The sequence below is a fragment of the Andrographis paniculata genome, unplaced genomic scaffold, assembly GCF_009805555.1.
Source record: "Andrographis paniculata isolate CXL003 unplaced genomic scaffold, ASM980555v1 Contig34END, whole genome shotgun sequence".
In the NCBI taxonomy this organism is placed as follows: domain Eukaryota; kingdom Viridiplantae; phylum Streptophyta; class Magnoliopsida; order Lamiales; family Acanthaceae; genus Andrographis; species Andrographis paniculata.
Genome location: NW_026137567.1, coordinates 3,517,366 through 3,537,369, shown reverse-complemented (window position 1 = coordinate 3,537,369; position 20,004 = coordinate 3,517,366). Strand labels below are relative to the sequence as shown.

At 31.7% G+C, this 20,004-nt stretch overlaps 2 protein-coding genes across 2 annotated transcripts; both read right to left on the bottom strand.

The window, feature by feature from the left end:
• Window positions 1-289: 289 nt before the first annotated feature.
• On the bottom strand, window positions 290-4,524 carry LOC127248935 (lanC-like protein GCL1). Its single transcript, XM_051271526.1, has 5 exons — window positions 4,214-4,524; window positions 3,898-4,082; window positions 3,345-3,456; window positions 1,499-1,969; window positions 290-814 (listed from the first exon to the last, which is right to left on the bottom strand). Exons 1-5 carry the CDS (start codon window positions 4,385-4,387, stop codon window positions 479-481), a joined length of 1,278 nt encoding a protein of 425 aa, XP_051127483.1. The 5' UTR covers window positions 4,388-4,524; the 3' UTR covers window positions 290-478.
• An 11,820-nt stretch (window positions 4,525-16,344) lies between these two features.
• LOC127248652 (histone H3.3) lies at window positions 16,345-18,367 on the bottom strand. The gene is made up of 5 exons (XM_051271108.1): window positions 18,234-18,367; window positions 17,301-17,372; window positions 17,113-17,189; window positions 16,934-17,024; window positions 16,345-16,818 (listed from the first exon to the last, which is right to left on the bottom strand). The coding sequence occupies exons 2-5, from the start codon at window positions 17,370-17,372 to the stop codon at window positions 16,648-16,650; spliced, it is 411 nt and encodes a 136-aa protein (XP_051127065.1). The 5' UTR covers window positions 18,234-18,367; the 3' UTR covers window positions 16,345-16,647.
• Between the last annotated feature and the right edge of the window lie 1,637 nt (window positions 18,368-20,004).

Genomic DNA, 20,004 nt, shown 5'->3' with positions numbered 1-20,004 from the left:
GGAAAAATAAGTAAAAATAATATATGAAAATATATTCTACCCTTGTCATCAAATTTTGTTCACATTTATTACTCATTCTCTCTGTAATTAAAGAATATGAACAAAATTTAATGACTGATGAAGTTTTTTTTTTTAAATGTGGCAATAATTCAAAAATTCTTTGTTTAAAACTCATTATAAATTTAACTTTAAAATAAAAATTGTATATCCGAACTATCCGAAATTTCTAAAAAGGTCATACCATATCAGATCATTTTTTTTGGATATGAATATTTTCTAAGACCCCTAATAAGTAATAAGTACTACATATTATATATTTCTGATTTAAAATTAAAATTACTACATATTAATCCAACACCATAATTAGCTCTAATAAAAACTCTCTAAGCAAATATATCACAAAGAGATCTTCAGGTTTAACCATGAGACTCTAAAGCTGCAATACTTATTAATTAGTTCACGACATACCCGGCTGGCTTTAGATTTCATAGCCGGGAAACCGGGATTCCTGAGGGCGCACCAGATCGAACCAAAGACAAGAAGCTCCGGCTAGACCTTCGAAAAGAGAAAAACTATGGTTAGTCCCATTACCAGCACCACTCTTTCGGACAGTATCATACAGGTAGCTCGAAAATGTTTTAGCCCGTTCTTCGTATACTGCCTCTCCCGTCAGGCGGAGAAGGGACAAGAATGCAAAGGCATTGCCGGCAATGCCGTCAGCTAATCCCATCTTCTTCCCCATGCCACGCCGCCACACAACTTCTCCTGCTTCAATGGCTGCACTCCGAAACTCCCTTTCATTTGGAACAAGTACCTGAGAAATGAAGAAAACGCTGAGAAGTAATTACATTAGATACATTTATGTTAAAATATACTCCCTCCGTCCCAATTCAAAGTATTTCTTTTACCATTTTTGTCCGTCCTATTTCAATGTATCCATTTTTTTATTTTAGAAAAAATAATCATACACTAATGCTGAAATACCCTTAACTTTTACTTAAATTACAAATATACTGTAACACATACAATTACTTTATACATAAAGTCAAAGGCCAAAAATATAAAAGCTCTTGCACACTTCCACTGACTAATAAAATACACTATTATTTCTTAATCTACTACAAAATCCCAATGTTCCATTTTTGTCCGTCCCAAAACAAGGTTATCATTTCATAATTTAATAATTGTACTACCTACCTAACATAATAAATATCCCCCAACTTGCAATATATTACACAAAATGGTAACTACAATCTAATATAATACTAATATTTAAAGATCTACGAACAAAAAGTAAAAGCTACCCTTTCAATAGGATGGAGGGAGTATTATATTTATGATAGTATGATAGTTATCTTATTCAAGATATTTGTAGAATTCTTGTCTTATCTAGATGATTTGTACGTCATTATGAATATGTACAAATCTTTATGATTGAAACAAAAAATTTAAATTTCATATTCCAACAATTTATATATCTTGCAAAATTAGCACAAACCTCAGCTGCCTTGCACAGGGTGAGTGCTATTCCGGTAGCCCCATGAGACCACTGGACTAGTGTATCCCTCGGGTTCCCTTCGCTAACCGGATAGTTTCCGGTGTGGGCGAACCTGTTGCGCATCATGTACCTCAACGTCGCTTTCACATCGTCAGTATCTGTCTCGCACAGGGGAAAGTGAAGCAGGACATGTATCACTCCAGCAAGGCCATGGGCTGCACCCCAGTACCTAGTTCCATGCCATCTGTACATATGCGGACAGGCTGTGTTGTCGGGAGCGCCGGCTCTGCCCCCGGCCAGAACCGCCTCGACAATTGGCATGAGAAGATCATTTGGTATTGCTTGAACTTGCAAATGTTTATTGATGAACAATGCAGCCCATAGAAATCCTGCTCGACCGTAGAGGAGATCGTATGACATCCCAAAGCCACCTTCTTCGGGTCCTGAAGGAAGGGCTCTCTCTTGTGCCATCTAAAAGATGATTCATTTATGGAAATTAGTGTGATCTATGAAAATGTAGAGTACATGGTTGGAATAATTTTGTAAAGTGAACTTCCTGGTCATTTTAGTTAACTTTTCTTTCAAGAACAGGAGGAATATATAGTGAAAGTATTTGTCAGACACATTTTAGTAGAATTTATTTGTATATATTATTGGGTTTTAATATTTGTTTTGACAATAAATTCTACTTCAAATGTTATTTTTTATTGTAAAAGAGGACAAAAGTATCAAAATATTGAAAGCTTATAATTTAATTCTTGGGGCAAAAGTCAAATTTAAAAAAATTGAAAAAAGCTGTTATAAGATACGCATAAAGATTTAAAAATATATATATATTTTTTATTGGATATAAAAGAGGAGGGCCAACGAGAGAAAACAAGAAAATACAATACATAACAGTTCGGGAGAAAGATGGTGTAGGAAAAAAAAGATTCAATAAGATTTTGATTTCTATTCCTACCGATCGAATATTCTTATGCGATGTTTATTTTCTTTATTTTGTTTTCTCTGCTGGGATTAATGAGCATATCTTTCTTTGCTAATGAAAAACAACTTGGTATGAATTTGTAGATTAGCTTCGCTTCGATTTATGATGTTTTTTTTTTTTTATTCCTAACTATTTTTGTAATTTCTAATTTCTATGTTTTATAATCTTCAATTTAGTTGTATATTTTGACGGATATTTCAATTGAATTAAAGATTGACTGATAAACTAAATTAGACGTCTATAATGTAATTACGTATTAATTTGGCACAATTAGAAAATCATGTAATCAATTTTAAATGATTAGCATGAGTAAATATTAAATTGCATTAGGCTATTCTAGTTCGCAAGTGGTTAGGCCTGTAACTTCTTGATGGCATCACGGTTCTAGTCTAATTAGAAAAACCGTGCCTATCTTGATTATCGAAAAATTAAAGAAAGGTTGATTAATAGGTACATATCAATAAATACAACTAAGTTGTCAATTTCATTCATAGACTAGGAGTTCATTTTTATTGAAATTCAACAGTAGAATTTTTCATAGATTTTTAATTTGCTAATTTTATTTTATTTTTTTATTTTACTTTCTCCCAAAACCCCCTCCTTTACTATTTAATTTCTATAAATATCTTTTGAGTTTTTCTAAAGAGACGACCCTAGCCTAATTATATTACTCTATGCAAAAGTATGTCTATTTTATTTAATTTTGCAGCTGTCAATTTGTCACTTGACATGGGAGGAACTGCGCACATTTTGCGCTTTTAACTTCGACTTACCTAACTAGTGCAATAAGGGAGCATGAATGAAAGAATAAAATACAACAAAGGACTTATATCTCAAAAACAAAATAAGGAGGCCTACCTCCATAAAGCAGTCCAAAAACACATCGCGCTTCTTTAGATCTCCAGAGTAATTTGCAGCAATAGCACCGATGGCATAAACACCTCCTCTACCGCAAAGGAATGTAGTATGTCTGTGTACAAACACACACCAAGAAAAAGCTCAAAGAAGTTGGAACAGAATGTAATGTAGGAGCATTGTGGAAGGTTCGCAAATACAAACCATGATGTATAAACCTAGTTTATCGATAGTACATTCTGAAAGACATGAATTCCAGGTTTCGTGTTCAGTTAACTTGTTAGCAATTGATTTATTCACAACGGCTTAGGGGAAATATGAACAACAGAGAGGGAAATATGATGTAAACCATGGAACTAGGGATTTCTCTTTCTTCGATAAAGATTTTCCCAATATTTGCAACTAAAATGATTGACAAGAACCAAAAGACGCCGACTAAAAACATCTCCACATATTAAGATGGATTCAAATTCAATTAACATTATGTAAGTGTAACAGCAGAAATTTGCATAATCTACCCTCTGCTAGTGCTCTGAATATAAGAAATTGACGTCACCTGGTGGAGGTACGAGCAGCGGTGGAGCAAGCGTCCACAATTTCATTGCATAAACGCAAGTCGCTGAGGTTTCCCGTGGCTTGGTAAGACCGCAAGCACGTAAAAGCCGTCCCCATCAGACCAGTATAAACCGTCGAATCCAAGCTCACGTTGCTTTCTCGTCTTCCCCAAGTCATCTCCACCACCTAAACCGTTAGTGAGAAATTTTGAACTAGAAAATCAAATTACGGAGCGAACTGCAAAGTAAAAAGCCAATAATCCACTCCAATGAGCATTGAAATTCGAAACAAATGCAAGCATCAATTTGAACACAAACCTGGTCTTTGAGAGAGACAGCAGCCTTCATAAAAGCATCAGCAGTGAGCCAAAGGTCGGAAGCTATCAGATCGCAGCCTCCGCCGAACAAATCGATCGGATCATCTCCACTTTCACTGTTGTTCTTGCTGCTGCTACTCCTTTGCGAAGCGTACTCAATCACCGAAGACGACATTAATATCGTTCTTCCTAGCTAGCTTTTGTGGATTCTCTGAAGCAGTGGCGACGACGGTGAGGACGAAGATTGCTGCCTTTTGAAGCGGAAACTGTGTACGAATCTGCTTTTGCTATATATATATATATACTGTACAAATATATACACGTATGATTTTTGGGCATATAATGATGATATGAGGGTAGGAGGGAAGGGGAGAGTTATCGGGTGCATGCGTGTGTAGGTATGTGGTGTAATCTCGTGCCTTTTATTGGCGGTGTGTTAGCTACATGACCTCAGCGACTTACACGTAGCACCTCACTCTAATTAACTATTGGCGTACGCATTCCATAATTTAGAATTGTTTTTTTTATTTTTTTAATTTTAAATTTGAATTCGTTATAATAACAAATATTCGCTTAAATTAAAATCTATTGGGATAATAAATAATAAAATAGGGATAAAATTAAGGTAGAATTGGATTTAAATTCTTATTTGCCAAAAATTATTTACATTCAGTCCCTATTTGATAAAACTTGGGCTGCACTCCCTCCTTTTTCATATTATTTATTTTTTCCTCCCTTTTCACCCTTCTTCCCCACCCAACGAAAAAGAAACCTCTGTAATTATTTTTCGATCGCAAAATCCACGAAGAAACACCGGCAACTACAAAATTGAACCCGCCGTGCTGGTCGCTCACACTCTTTTGATCTTCATCACTTATTCATTCGCCGGTTGTCGATCTCGAACACCCATTGCTCCGCGCTCAAATCGACAAACCTCAATTTTTTTTTAGGTTAGTAACTATATATCGATTATGGGTAAAATCAGGGTATTTTGTGGAAAATTATAATGCCCTGCTCGATGATGCTTACTCACATTTAACAAACTTTTAAACATATCCATCTGTAAATATATTCAAAATCTATTTGTGAATATTTGGTTTTTCAAGCGATTGTTCTGCTGAGAAGATGTTCGACGAAATGCCTGAACGAGATATAATAACACGGAACGCTATGATCTCCGGGCTTGCAACAAATGTTGCAGGAAAAAGAGGATGTCAATTTGTTTTCGAGGATGGAGGACTCGGGAATTCATCTCGATCAGGTGACGTTTACTTTTTCTCTCGTGGCATGTGTTTATTTGGATATGACGATTAAATGATTGGATTTGGTGAGGACTTTGCGAAATGTGTATGGCGTCGTGCCCAGGATCGAGCATTTTGGATGCATTGTCAATTTTTTTAAGCCGGGTGGGGCTTGTCGGATAGGGAAAAAAATTGATTCAAATGATGCCATTGAGGTCGGAGAAGGCGGCGAGTTGGAGGGCATTGATGAGCGGGTGTTGTGGCGACATGGAGGTGGTGGCGGAGCGGGTGTTGTGACATTGGAACGGAATAATGAGATGTATGTGTTATCTTCCTAATGTTTATGCAGCGGTGGGGAGACACGGCTAGGCGCAGAGGGATTGAAAGGCAATGAGTTGGCAGAATGTTGAGAAGACATCGAGATGTAGCTCGACAGAGTTATCCATGATATTTTTTCAAAGGAGAAGACATATTGTAATATGAATCGAAAAAATGATGCTATGACTCGCAGCAAATAAAATAGTCACGAAAATGTGGACGTTGTGGTCGTCTCGGGCACGACAAAAGAAATTGTAAAGCTGCGGTACCGTAGGCCTTTTGAAGTGTAATTTTTGTTTTTGTTCTAAATGTCCTTTTTGGTGTGTAATTACATTTGACATAATTGATAAAAATGTAATGTGGAAGGTAAATATACAATAGCAAGAATATAACTGTTGTTGTAATTTGGATATTCTGATAGTATATGAACATGAACAACGGGTATGTGACAGTTCTCCTTTATGTATGATAATTCAATGACACAAGGTTTCAAATAAATGAATAGAGACACACGAATTATCTGGAGGAGTATTTAGTTGATCTATCGAAGCACATCTGGTGGTAGCGTATTACTGTCCCAACAATATCAGTGTGGTCTTGATAATTAATAATGGCAGTGACATAAAGTACACGAACATACTGTGTTGATCATGTCACATCCGTTAGAAACATACAAATGAGGATTAAGTCTTAATCTGTTTCGGAATCTATGAAGGTTATATGCTAAATCCTTACAGGCATTAAATGGAGCTATGAAGGTACACAATTCGAAAACCTTGCCATAAGATTACGTTGTTCAGTTACACGTTAGACTACAGAAGGTACACAATTACTAGGATTTTGTACACCATGGGAGTTTGGGGGTATGGAAGGCCCGCTCTGGAGCATTTTCCTATCTAGTTGAGTCATGCGCTATACAAGTATGTTCTTCACTAAATGTTGTTGTGTATGAAACAATGTGGATTAATCGTAATAACTCTAATGAATTTCAATTTATGACATCAGTCATTTATACTAACAACCAACATAATTTAATTTACTTACTCATGACTTGTTTAGTCATTTACAAGTGAATGTTGGAATATTATCGTACAAATTAACTAATTATTTATGATTTGCTTAACCATTAATAGTAAATATGTATTGTTTATATTTCCATACACTTTGGGGTGTTACGAGAAATACTACCATGGTTGAATTCATTCATGGTTACTGTCATTTAGTGAATATTTTAAGCAAAAATGCATGTTCTCCAGCTATAGGTTACCAGAGCATATGTAATCGTAACTGAAGTATATTTGATTGTTATTGTAGGTACGTAATATCTTATATAGGGTATCTACATTTATGATTCTGGTATGTAACCATGTGAGCCGAGTATAAACCTCGATATAAGAGATATAAATAATGATTTCATAGGCGTTAGATTTGTAGTACCAGGTATCTTCAAATGTAGTTTATTTTAGTCAATCCCATGCAGAGGGTCCAATGCGCGAACTCGGTGAGAGTACTTCCTCTCTCTACCTTTGTAGACCAAAGATTATTTTGTGTGCTACGGTGTGTATTAATGGGTAATAGGTCTTAATAACCAATCAATCCATGGGAACAGTGGTATATGAGTAACAATCAACATAACTTACCCTAGTAACTCATTACTTGTTTAACAATCTATAGTAAATATGTGTTGATTACCATTTCATACATTTCGGGCATTTATTTAAAGTATGCAGGTACACAATTACCCACTTATGTCATAATGTTATATTTTTTATTTACATGAAAGCAGAGCCCGGGTACATAATTTGATAAGAATTGGTACATTAAAATCTATAGGGGGTACATCGGAGCCATGCTGAAGTACTTACCAGCTCAACCAAGTTATACTTCTTTGAAATGTTTCTGGCTAATTGATATTGAGTTTATAAGTGTGCAGTAGTTTGGATTATTATGTCATGAGTCAAAATATTTTAGACAAGATGTGTTTGTCCTATTATGCCAAAAACACTTGAAGTCCTAATAGTAGATTACGACTAGCGTGTTCACTTAAATATTGTTGTGTGTGCTACGATGCAGATTACTATGTAATGAGTCTAAAGATTTTCAATTCGTGACATAAATTATATATTCTAACAACTAATATAATTTAATTTAGTCATTTATAACTTGTTTAGCCATCTATAAGTGGAGGTTAGAGTATAATTCTACATATATCATACAATATAATTAAGTCATTTTTTACTTGTTTAGTCATCTATAGTAAATATGTTGTTTATCTCTTTATATAATTCAGAGTGTTATGGAAATACTATTACAATGAATACATCCATGATTACCGACAATAAGTGAATATTTTTAACCGAAAATGGTTGGTTACCTAAGCACAAGTTACTAGGGTATATATACCCGATATTGAAGCATGTGATACCAACTTTATCGTTACGTAAGATCTGCGCTAGGGCATATCGGTATTTGATTCAGGTATGTTAGTATGTGCTCCGGGTACAAACACCGACATTTAAGGTATAAATAATGGTTGCTTAGGTATTATCTGTGTAGTAGCAAGTATCCATGAATGTGTTTGATTGCAGTTGATCCTCTTATGGAATGGCCAATTCACGAACTCGGTGTGAGTACTTCTTCTCCCAACCCCGATGGAAAAATTTGGGCATAGTACGTTTACATTCAACAGCACATGCCCACACTGTTCAATGGCAAAACAATAAAGCATGTACAAGTAACAACCAACATAGTTTAACTAAGTCCTTTATGACTTGTTCAGTCATCTACGGTAAATATGTATTGTTTACTCATTACGTAGATTTCTGGGATTCACGGGAATACTATAATGATACATTCATCCCTGATTACCGACAATAATTGAATGTTTCAAACAAAGAACGGTCGGTTTCTGAAACAAAAGTTACCAGGGCATATATACTTGGTGGAAAGGTTTGGGCATGATACATTTACATTCAACAGCTTATGCCATATTTTTCAATAGCGTGATTACAAAACATGTAACGTTATTTAATGGGTGTAATATAATTACTTTATGCGTCAATAGGATATAACCGGTTGGATCTGCTGGTATATTTTATTGTAGTAAGTGGTATGTAACTCTATTACACAAGTATATAATGAAATAGTAGATGTTTGTAAATATATTCTGCAGGTATATTAATAATGTACTGAGGTATTTGATGATGCAACTCTGTAAGAACGAATGATAAATATAATATCATGTTATTTCCATGGTATTTGAATTCTATTATTGGGTAATCATTTGGAATTCTAATAGCTGATTAAAACCTGTTGTTGTTGCTAAGTACAACCATTACCTATATAGCACAACTAAACATCAAATTTCTACATCCCACACAACTACATTGCTATTATAAAGTTATATACGTTAATATTACATGTATATATATGTATTTGCAAGCATGTTGGTAATGGAATGAGCTATGTGGTGATGCTAACATGTGGGAACAAATGGTAAAAATAATATCATGTTGTTTCCATAATGTCAACTCCGATGTTGAATGACGTGGGCTCCGGGCTAAAGTTATTAATCAAGGCAAGCAGGCAGTGCCACTACAACCTTATCTTTGGGCAGTCCAGAAAATGGTCGAATTGAGTCATTTTGATGGCTCTAATATGTTCATCCAATATGCATTTCTTCATTTTCTCCACCTCGTTATGAAAACATGGTACTGCAAATCGGATGATAACCTATTTGTATTCTTTCCTCGATTTGTAAATAAATACCACAAGTTCACATTACTCGAACAAATAAAAAAAAAACTAAAATATGCAACTTCGGGTAACTAAACAAAATGTACATCTACAAAATTAACAAAAATCACAAATTAAATAAATAAAATAATCCAAAATTGGTGCCAAAATAAAACACTCAACTCGGTGTATCTGGGCAAATATACGAACGATTTCAAATCCGATTAACAAATAAAACTACACCGATCACTTAGGGCTTCTCAACACCAAACCAATGCATACAAATACGGGACCAAGATTTACACCTCAAATAATCGAACAAACTACGGTATAATATCAAGGTCAACAAATCAAAACTTGAAAAAGGTCCAACCTGGCACTTACTTCTTCGAGCTTGTCTTGGGGGATGGGAGCGGTCAGCTGTTTTCTTCACATTTTTGCACCGAATCGGTTGTTACTTAATTTCCGGAGGTTCGAGAGCATCGGTTTGCCTAGCGATTGAAGAAAAAGGGTTTAAAATCGGTGTGAGGGGAGTTATGAGAGGTTTCCTGCTTTTACCCTTATTAAATCGTGAATTAATTATTTTTTTTAATTCACAAAAAGAAAAGGTACGCGATTTCTAACTAGAAGTATATAAAGTTACAATAGAGGTAGAGCGGGAAGTAATATAGGTATATATTACAAAATTTGAAGTATTGATCAACCTATTTCGAGTACATGTTGCGTATATAACGGTGATTGAGGGAAAAATACACATTGGGGAGCTATAACAAACCTCATTCATAAAGTAGGGACTGCAGACTAACTAATTTCTAATAGGGACTGAATTGCAAGTATATTTGTCTGACAGGGACAAGTCCCCCTAAAATTAAAATTTCATTATTAATATATATATATATATATTTGACTTTTAATTCTATAAATACTTTGATTTTAAAAATTTTGCTTATATTATTAAAAATTGTATTATTTTTATCTATCGTAATATATTTTTTGATTATTTTTACACAGAAATACAGAAAGAAAAAATATTATAAAAATATGAAGACAATCAGAAGAATATGGAAAAGATTACCGTTAATCGTCCGATTAAACTGAAATTTTAAAGAATGATTCATAAATCGTTGATTTTTTAAGCCAACAATGAGATTAGCGATTAAATGTTTGTAGTTAAATCAGAATTTGTTATTTTCATTGGTTGACATTATATACAATTTGATTATAATAAATTTTGTTTTTTTATATAGTAATTTTTTCCATATTTTATTGGCAAATATAATTAGTTATCGTTACTAGTATTTTTACAAAATTATTGTGTTTTTCTATGAATATATAGTGAAATTTTAACAATAATTTTTTTTTGTTTAATTTTAAAATTTTAAATTTAATTATATATAAATTAATTATGGTATTATGTTGATTATATTACTCATATTATTAGATATTCTTTTTAATTTCTACTAATCAATTCTAATATTCATATTGTGATAAATAAAGAAAAAAAAATCTCAAAAAAAAAAGTAAAGAAATAATATAGTGCATGTACTTTTAATTATTTATTGCATTTTTTTTACTAATTAATATTTTTATTATTATTGTATATACAACTTTTTTTTTTAATTAATTTTAGGTTTAGTATAATATTTTAATAGAATTTTCAATTTTATAGATTATGTTTAAATTTTTAAATTTTTTTATTTAAAAGAATATTTGAAAACTACATATAGAAAATTACGATAAATTTTAATATATAAAAATTTAATTTTTATTATAGTAGTTCTATTTTTTTAATTATTTATTTAATTATTTTTATTTTTTTACCAATCAATTCTTTTTCATTTTTATTATGCACTATATATATAATGTTATTTTTCAATTGATTTAGTTCAGAATCATGTATTTTAATTTTTATCCTAAAATATTATTTGAGATAAAATATTATTTAATTTTCAATAATATAAAGTTGGAAAAAATAAAATATTATTTGAGATAAAATATTATTTAATTTTCAATAATATAAATTTGGATAAAATAAAATATTAACCAAATTTAAATTAAATATATAGGGTGTGTTCGTTTGTAGGATTTTGTCAAAATCTTACTATTCATCCAAAATTTTTCTTCCAAAAATATAAAATCAAACACCTATTTTTTATTTTTATATTGTATTAAAAATCAATTTTACATTCAAAACATCACATCAACACCTATTTATATCACATCATACAACTATTCAAATTCAAAATTTTTACTATTCAAATCTCAATCCAAAAGCTAAACCCCCGATCAAACACATCCATAACACCTTTCCCTCTCCCCACACAAATTTGAAATTTTATGAATTTTGTTTCTTTCCTCATTCTTTCGTTTCTGCACATTTATTTTGCTTCCCTGCATTACTTTTCCTTGCCTTTTTTAGGGTGTGTTTCTTGGGGCATGGATTTTGAATTGGAGTTTGAATTAGTAAAAATTTTGAATTTAAATAGTTCTATGATATAAATAGATGTTGATGTGATGTTTTGAATGTAAAATTGGTTTTTAGTATAATATAAAAAATAAAAAATAGATGTTTGATTTGATATTTTTTTAGGAGAAAAATTGGATGAATAGTGGATTTATGGACAAATCTCACAAACAAACATACCCTTCTTGGCTTGCTTCGTTGATTTTCTTTCTTATTTTTATTTTTGTCCTTTTTTTTTATTTATTGTTTTCATTTCTTTTATTTTTGTCTCATTTATTATTTACGAAAATAATTTCGAGTCTTCTTTTAGAAAGTTAGAGAATTCATTGGATTTTCAGTAGACTCGATCCGACAAATTAGACTGAAAAATACTTTGAGCGACAACACTAATATTTTCAATTTTGTAAGTTATATTCAAATTGTGTCTTTTTATTTCAAGGAATACTTGAAAAACCTATCCAAATTATATTAAATTTTGTAAATTATATCCATCTTTCCTATAAAAAAAATATTTTATTTTAGTATTTTCATTATTATTTTATATGTATTTTTTAATTATTTATTATGTTCCTTTTATTTTTTACTAATCAAATTTTTTTCATTATTATTAAATTATTATATTCTAATATTTTATTTTGTAGATTAGAAAAATTATAATATAAAAGTAAAATTTATATTTATAATTTTAAATAAATGTTCCGTGTATAACTTTAGGTTATCCGCTAGTATATATATTTGACAAAAAATTTTAATTTGTGTGCACTTATAATTTTGAAATTAATTTTAATATTTAATAGGTTTGGATTATTTTATAAAATTATTTTAGAGAATTAAAATTTGTTAAAAAGATAAATAGTCGGATGGAATTAGGATTTTTTTAGAAAGAGATATGATTATATTGAGTTTTATTTACTTTTATAAAAACTTGTGTCCAACCATATAAAAATAATTGTCCATTATGGAAAAAGAAGTACATTGGTTTGAAATGAAGTGTAAATTTAGATCAAGATGTAAATAATATTTTTTTAATAGTTTAGTATTTGTGAAAAAAAATAAAAATATATGAGTATTTGTTTTAGAACGTAATGGAAGATGAATTGAATAATGTGATTTTAGTTTTAAATAGAAGTCAAACACTTATTTGTTATTTCTGTACATAATTTACTTTGCTCAAAATACGTTATATTTGAATATTTCACTAAAATATATGTAATGAAAAATTTGAATCTAGTTTTAATTATGACAAATTGAAAGATGAGTTTGAGTTTGATTCTTATTTGAATTTTGAGGTGAGTTTGAATTTATGTATTTATTTATTTTTTTTTCAAACATTCAGCCCAAAACTGGGCATAGTAATCCACCCTAAGATTATGCTGGAGAAACACTGATAACAAGTAATTGGTACCATGGGTGGCAAATCGGCCCGATTTCATCCCGCTTTTTAAAAAGAAAAATATTAAATTATTTTGTTTATTTTTGAATTAATTTACAACAAAATATATTTTAATATTAAAAGTGAAAATTGAACCCACAACCAAATATATACAAATTAAAACATTTACCATCAAATCAAGTTGTAATTTTTGTTTTTATTTTAAAAATTAATATATATATATATATAAATTTATTAAAATTTAAATATTAATTTTAAAATCCAGACACGGCTCGGGTCATTAGCGTGTCGGCCCGACACAACCCGAAAACTTTCAGGCCTACTTTTGGAAGCCCAAACACGATATTTTTGTGTCGTGTTCGGACCGGACTTTTGAACCGTGGTTATTTTTGTCACCTCTAATTTGTACACAAATTTATATATGTTAAAAGATGTAAATAATAGTCGCATCTAAAAATTTAAATTGTCAGGACTATACATCATTTATCTACACACAGAAATCAACTAACACACTACTAACATGGAAAGAGATAAAACGCCACCATACAAACTTGCATGTGGACAATGATGAGTGAGGGATAATTACTCTTTGAATTTTCCAATTTCGTCTTAAGTACGTTCAATTTGGGATTTCTTGTAGTTTATGGTTTGGATTCTAAATCTTGATTGGGTTCTAATGGATGCTCCGATCATTTAATCTATGCCATTCCTCACAAAGCACAATCAAATTCACATTCCATCCTAGAGATCAAAAGTGGAGCCGAAAAGTATTCGATATTGAGAATCGTAGGATGGATGTGATTTGAATTGAAAGTATTGACCTATTCATACGTCTCCGCCTCCGGACCAGCCCACAGTACCCAATCAAGATTTAGGACCTAAACCATAAACCCCAAGAGTTCAACCAACCTCAAATTGAACACCCTAGACGAAATTGGAAAATTCAAATAGTACAATAAATTGAGGCAATGCAGTAATAATATATATATATATATATTATATTTGAATATCTCATCATAATATATGTAATGAAATAAAAGATCATCCAAAAAATTCGATCATAGTCCATCCCATGTGTACGTTCCCTTATTCCTCCTATACATATGATGGTCTATGTTTCGATGCAGGTACGTGTTCACATACTACATGGTATACCAAAACTTGTTATATATGAGAGATGGCTGGTCCGAGCCCCTTATTAGACTTCGGTCATAGTTCGTTTCATATGATGGCTCTCGGTGTCGTGTGTGTTCCATTTATATTTCTCATATTACATGGTATATTCAAATTTGTTGCATATAAAGGACGACTGGTCTGAGCATCTAATCAGACGGAGCCTAAGAGCAAGAGTAATGGCCTAAATTAGATGTCCATCTATTTGAATCGAACTAGTTTAGCCAAATTCATTCCGAAAAATCACAGTGGCTCTATCAGTTTTATTAAAGCCACTATATGTATATATATATTTTTTACCCAAGCAACAGAGTGTCTACCCATATATGTTCTAAACACCAGGGCGTCGACTTCCATTTGGTATAAGAGTAGCATTTATTTTTTATACAAAGTCACATACTCTAAGCACCATAGCGTCGGCTTCCATGTTGTATAAAAGTAGCATTTGTTTTTTACCCAAAGTCACTAGCATTTATTTTTTACTTACACAAAGTCACTGTATGTGCTCTAAGCACCAGGACGTCACCACAAGACTAGTATTTATTTTTTATTTACCCAAAGTCACTGTATATGCTTAGACTGTATGTGCTCTAAGCACGGGCGTCGGCTTCCATGTAGTATAAGAGTAGCATTGATAATAGTAACAATCAAAATAGATAGTTCAAGGATGAAGATTATTTATTGATAAATTATAATCTAAATAAAAATTAAAAATATATTTGGATAAAATAGACAAAAATCACATCAATATTTTAAGGGAAAAAATCAAAATTAGTCCCATTGAAACTCAAATTAATCAATTTTGGTTTCATTAATAAATTTAATCAATTTTGGTCCTATCATTAAAAATTTAACTATAATTGCTCACGTGGATATAAAAAGTATGACGTGGCATCTGAGCTGCAACAACACGGCCGTGTTCAATACATGGCCGTGTATATTATCCCCAATTTTTTTTCTTTTAATTTTATTCCTCATTTCCCTCTAATGATGATGAAGACAGTGAATGAATTTTGATTGATGATTCAAACACAAACTCAAATACAAATACAATACAGATAGATATAACCCTTTATGTTTTTTTTTTTTTTTTTGTTCTTTCTCTACTACAGAAATTGATTGTTTATGTATTCTAAACTGCTCTGATACTTTTTTGTGCCATGGCGGAGTAGACGACGAAGATGCTGCCGAGGCGGTGATGAAAAAGAAAACGACCGCGGTAGTAAAAAAATTGAAAAACCGGTAGAGGAAAAGAAGGTGGAGAAGAGGAAAGATGAAGAACCCAGGGGCAAGGGAAGAAGAATGGCATGACAATAAGAAGGTTGAAGAAGGCATACATATTGTAACTAAGTATGGAAAAAAAAAAAAGCCTCAGGATGAATTCAAAGAGCTTATTTGTGAAAAACGAAGGCAATCAGAGCCAAACACACAGAACAAGAAAACCATATTCTGCTAGTCATGTTTTATTGAACACGGCCATATTGGTCCAGCTCAAATGCCACATCATACTTTAGACTAAAAATTAATTTTTTATAATGAAATAAAAATTGATTAATTTTAATTTCAGGGAAACTAATTTTGATTTTTTTCCATATTTTAATCTTTTTAGATCAATATAGCATATAGAGTTCCCATTATGATTTCATTACAAGAACTCAAATTGTCTATACCCAAACCACTATTCAGATTCTTATCACTAGACAACTCAAAATACAAACACCCTCTCGGCAGCTTACTTGTTGATAAACATGCATTGTTGAAACAAGTGTAATCATCAAAAATCAAAACACAAAACCAAGAACTATAACTTCAACACAAACCAAAATCAACCCCATTATAATCATCATCCTTTCATGATCCAAAACATTACAGTTAAATCAAATACCCGTTCTTTATGCACACAACACCTAAACAAAACAAAACAGAACAAAACACTAGATTCCAATGCCACAGTTCAATCTGAGCAACAAACCAAACACACAAATCCATCCTAATAGGGAGTTTTGCCGATCATAATAACTACCACCACAATTACCACCTAATCAATAATTCCACCACCATATAACACCACCAACCACCACCACCACACTGAATTAAAAAGACAAGCACGCTTAAGCCCGCTCACCCCTGATTCGACGAGCCAATTGGATGTCTTTCGGCATTATGGTCACACGCTTGGCATGGATAGCACACAAGTTTGTGTCCTCAAAGAGACCCACAAGGTAAGCCTCAGCAGCCTCCTGTAGAGCCAACACAGCATGGCTTTGGAACCGCAGATCAGTCTGTAACACAAACATCAACCATAAACCTCAGGAAAAAAAACAAAGAAAAAGGGAAAGAAAAATCATGGCCCATCTAAATCAGAGGTAATATTAAGATTCCTAGTCCCAATCCAACCTTAAAGTCCTGAGCAATTTCACGAACAAGCCTCTGAAAAGGCAGCTTCCTAATCAAGAGCTCAGTACTCTTCTGGTACTTGCGAATTTCACTGTTACAATGCACATATCAATCAATGTTGGATAATTGGATAAAAATGTTATCAATACAGAAATGGAATAAAAAAAAATGTTACTCACCGAAGGGCAACAGTACCAGGGCGATAACGATGAGGCTTCTTTACTCCTCCGGTGGTTGGGGCAGATTTACGAGCAGCCTATAATTAACCAATGCATAACAAGTTAACATTACACCATTCTACATCTAATTAAAAGTCAGATTACCAACCACAATATGAATATATACACAAATAGTGACCACAACAAACCTTCGTGGCAAGTTGCTTCCTAGGAGCCTTTCCTCCAGTAGATTTACGTGCAGTTTGCTTTGTACGAGCCATCTATTTAACATGTCCCAATTATAAAAAATGAAGTCACAACAAAATAATTATTAGGGATGTCAATCATAGCAGTTCATAATATGCCTAACAATTGAAATCAAACAACAAAATTCAGTTTCTTAAAAAAGTAAATTAAAATTTCCACCTTTTCTTCCAAACTCATTGAATCAAAGGGTAACAAACAAAAAAGTGTATTATGGGAAAAACTAGATAATCTTTTTGGCATTCATTGGGTCGGTTACTTGCTCATAATCATGGGTTTCCTGTGCATAAAACTTCTTTTTGGGAACGACTTCTTGTATATTTAAAATTTAGGTGAAAACAATGTCTGGAAGATCTTTATATTACCATACCGCAGGTTGAACACCACCAAAGAAGATAACCCAAGTTATAAGACTACATACTTCGAAATTACAATAGATCTAACAGGAGTTTCTTTTTCTTTTTAATTTTTTTTGATATTATGATCTCATTGGATATTTGGCATTGACTACCAGAATACATATGAACATTCGCTCATTGTTTGGGTGCGAACAATAATCGATTTCAGCCACATTCAAATTCATCAAGCCGCATGCTCCCCTTACGAAATCCCCTTCATTATAATCCTCGAATCACACGCCAGATAAAAATAATAAAGAAACGTAATCGAAGATTCCCAAATCAAGGATTGATGTATCAACACAAAACAATCGACAAGAAACCCTAACCCTAGAAACCCAGAGCGTAAAAGTCACAAATATACACCAATTCAAAACCCGAATCACAAAAGCAGTGAAAAAACCAATACAAGAGAATCGTACAAAGAAAAATCGAATTAATTGCGGCGACAAAGGAAGAAAACAAAAATAACCGGCTGACCTCTCAATCTAACGAATGTCTTCCCAACTCTTTGCCTCGTTGAATATCTGAAACTACGAAAGGTGCGAAAGGATAAAGTTTGGTAGAGTGGGCGGCCGGCCCATATATATATTGGCAGCTGAGGTGCATCGGACGGTCAGAAATTAATGCTCATGTGCTTTTAGATGGCAGAATCTAACGGTGATGGATGGAGCATGTTGTGTTTTCTTGAATTTAATGTACGGCTGGGATTATAAGTTAACGAATGATGCGGATTCATGTAATTTAACTGCTATTTATTTTAATTTTTAATTTTTGTTATTTTTAAGTTTTATTTTTTATTTTTAACTTAATACGGTTTTTAGGATTTGTTTAAAATGAATAAGTCTAGAATATCGGTATAATGGTCAAACAGTGAGGTGTAATAAGAGGTTCTTCGGTGAGGAGCTTATGTGAGAAAATTTGATTTGAATTTGATATTAAAATAATAATAAAATATTATTTTTCAAAAAATACAGAATTCAAATACTATAATTTGAAAAAATTGGTTTAAAAGATATTTTTTGAAAAGCTTTTAGTCAATTAAAAACTAATTAAAGTATTTTTTGAAAAGAAATTTAGTTTGAATTTGGTATTAAAATTATATTTGATTGGTTTGTTTGCTGAGAGAAAAAAATATATATAAAAATTTAAAATATTTTGCTACTAATAATATTAGTTAAAAAACAAAAATTGATACTTTGAAATCGAATTTAAAGGGTACTTAAATTGAGACAGTTAGTTTTTTAGTATATTATTTTATTATATATTTTAACATATTAAGTTATAAATTTAATTTTAAAATTTAAAATAATTATATTTTTATATATAAATTGTTTTATGTATTTAATTTTTCAAAATAAAAATATAAAAAATATTAATATTATTAATTTATATAGTATAAAAAGAGAAAAAAATTTATACTAGTAATTTATAATACAAATATTATTATAATAAATTATACAAATATAAAAATATATTTAATATTAATTATAATAACGCAAAAAATCAATATAAATTTATTAACTGAACGAAGTGAGTAAAATTTATATAGTGTATATATTAAAACTTATTATAATTGTTGATGCTATTTTCAACAATAAAAAGTAAAATCCGACTGCAGTAATATCCGAAAGAACATCCCAAAATAGCAACATTCATAAAATCACATGTGGTACTCTAATCCCATCACTAACTTCACTAATATTATAACAGACCACAAAAGAGATCGAGAACATAAACCCTAAAGCACAAATATTGCCAAACATGGATCTTTTAATGTATTTTAGGCTCCCATCTAGGCAAGGAAACTCAAGAACTTGACGACAATAGAATAATGTAGAATCATAAACACATAGATGTAGCTTTACATAGAACCTACAGATAAACAAACTATTCCTAGAGTGAAAATTATTTCAACACAATTTCTGCAGATATTAATCATGCAAATCCAAAACACAATTTATATTCAATCCATGTACCTAAATCTAGCTCAAAATAAGCAATCAGTTGCTACCAAAAAGCAACTTGAGACCGAGTAGTATATCAACACAATATTGTCGGGTGGAAGTTGCTCTCAAACTTCTGCAATCACCTGCAGCAAACCAGAACTTAATGCTTACAAATAGATATGATGGTATTAGGTATCGCGAGAATCACACGACATAAAAACAAATTTTACATTGCAGGAGTCTGCAACATCCATGTTGGGACTTACAGATATTAATTGTGTCATCAAAGAACGATAGAGAAC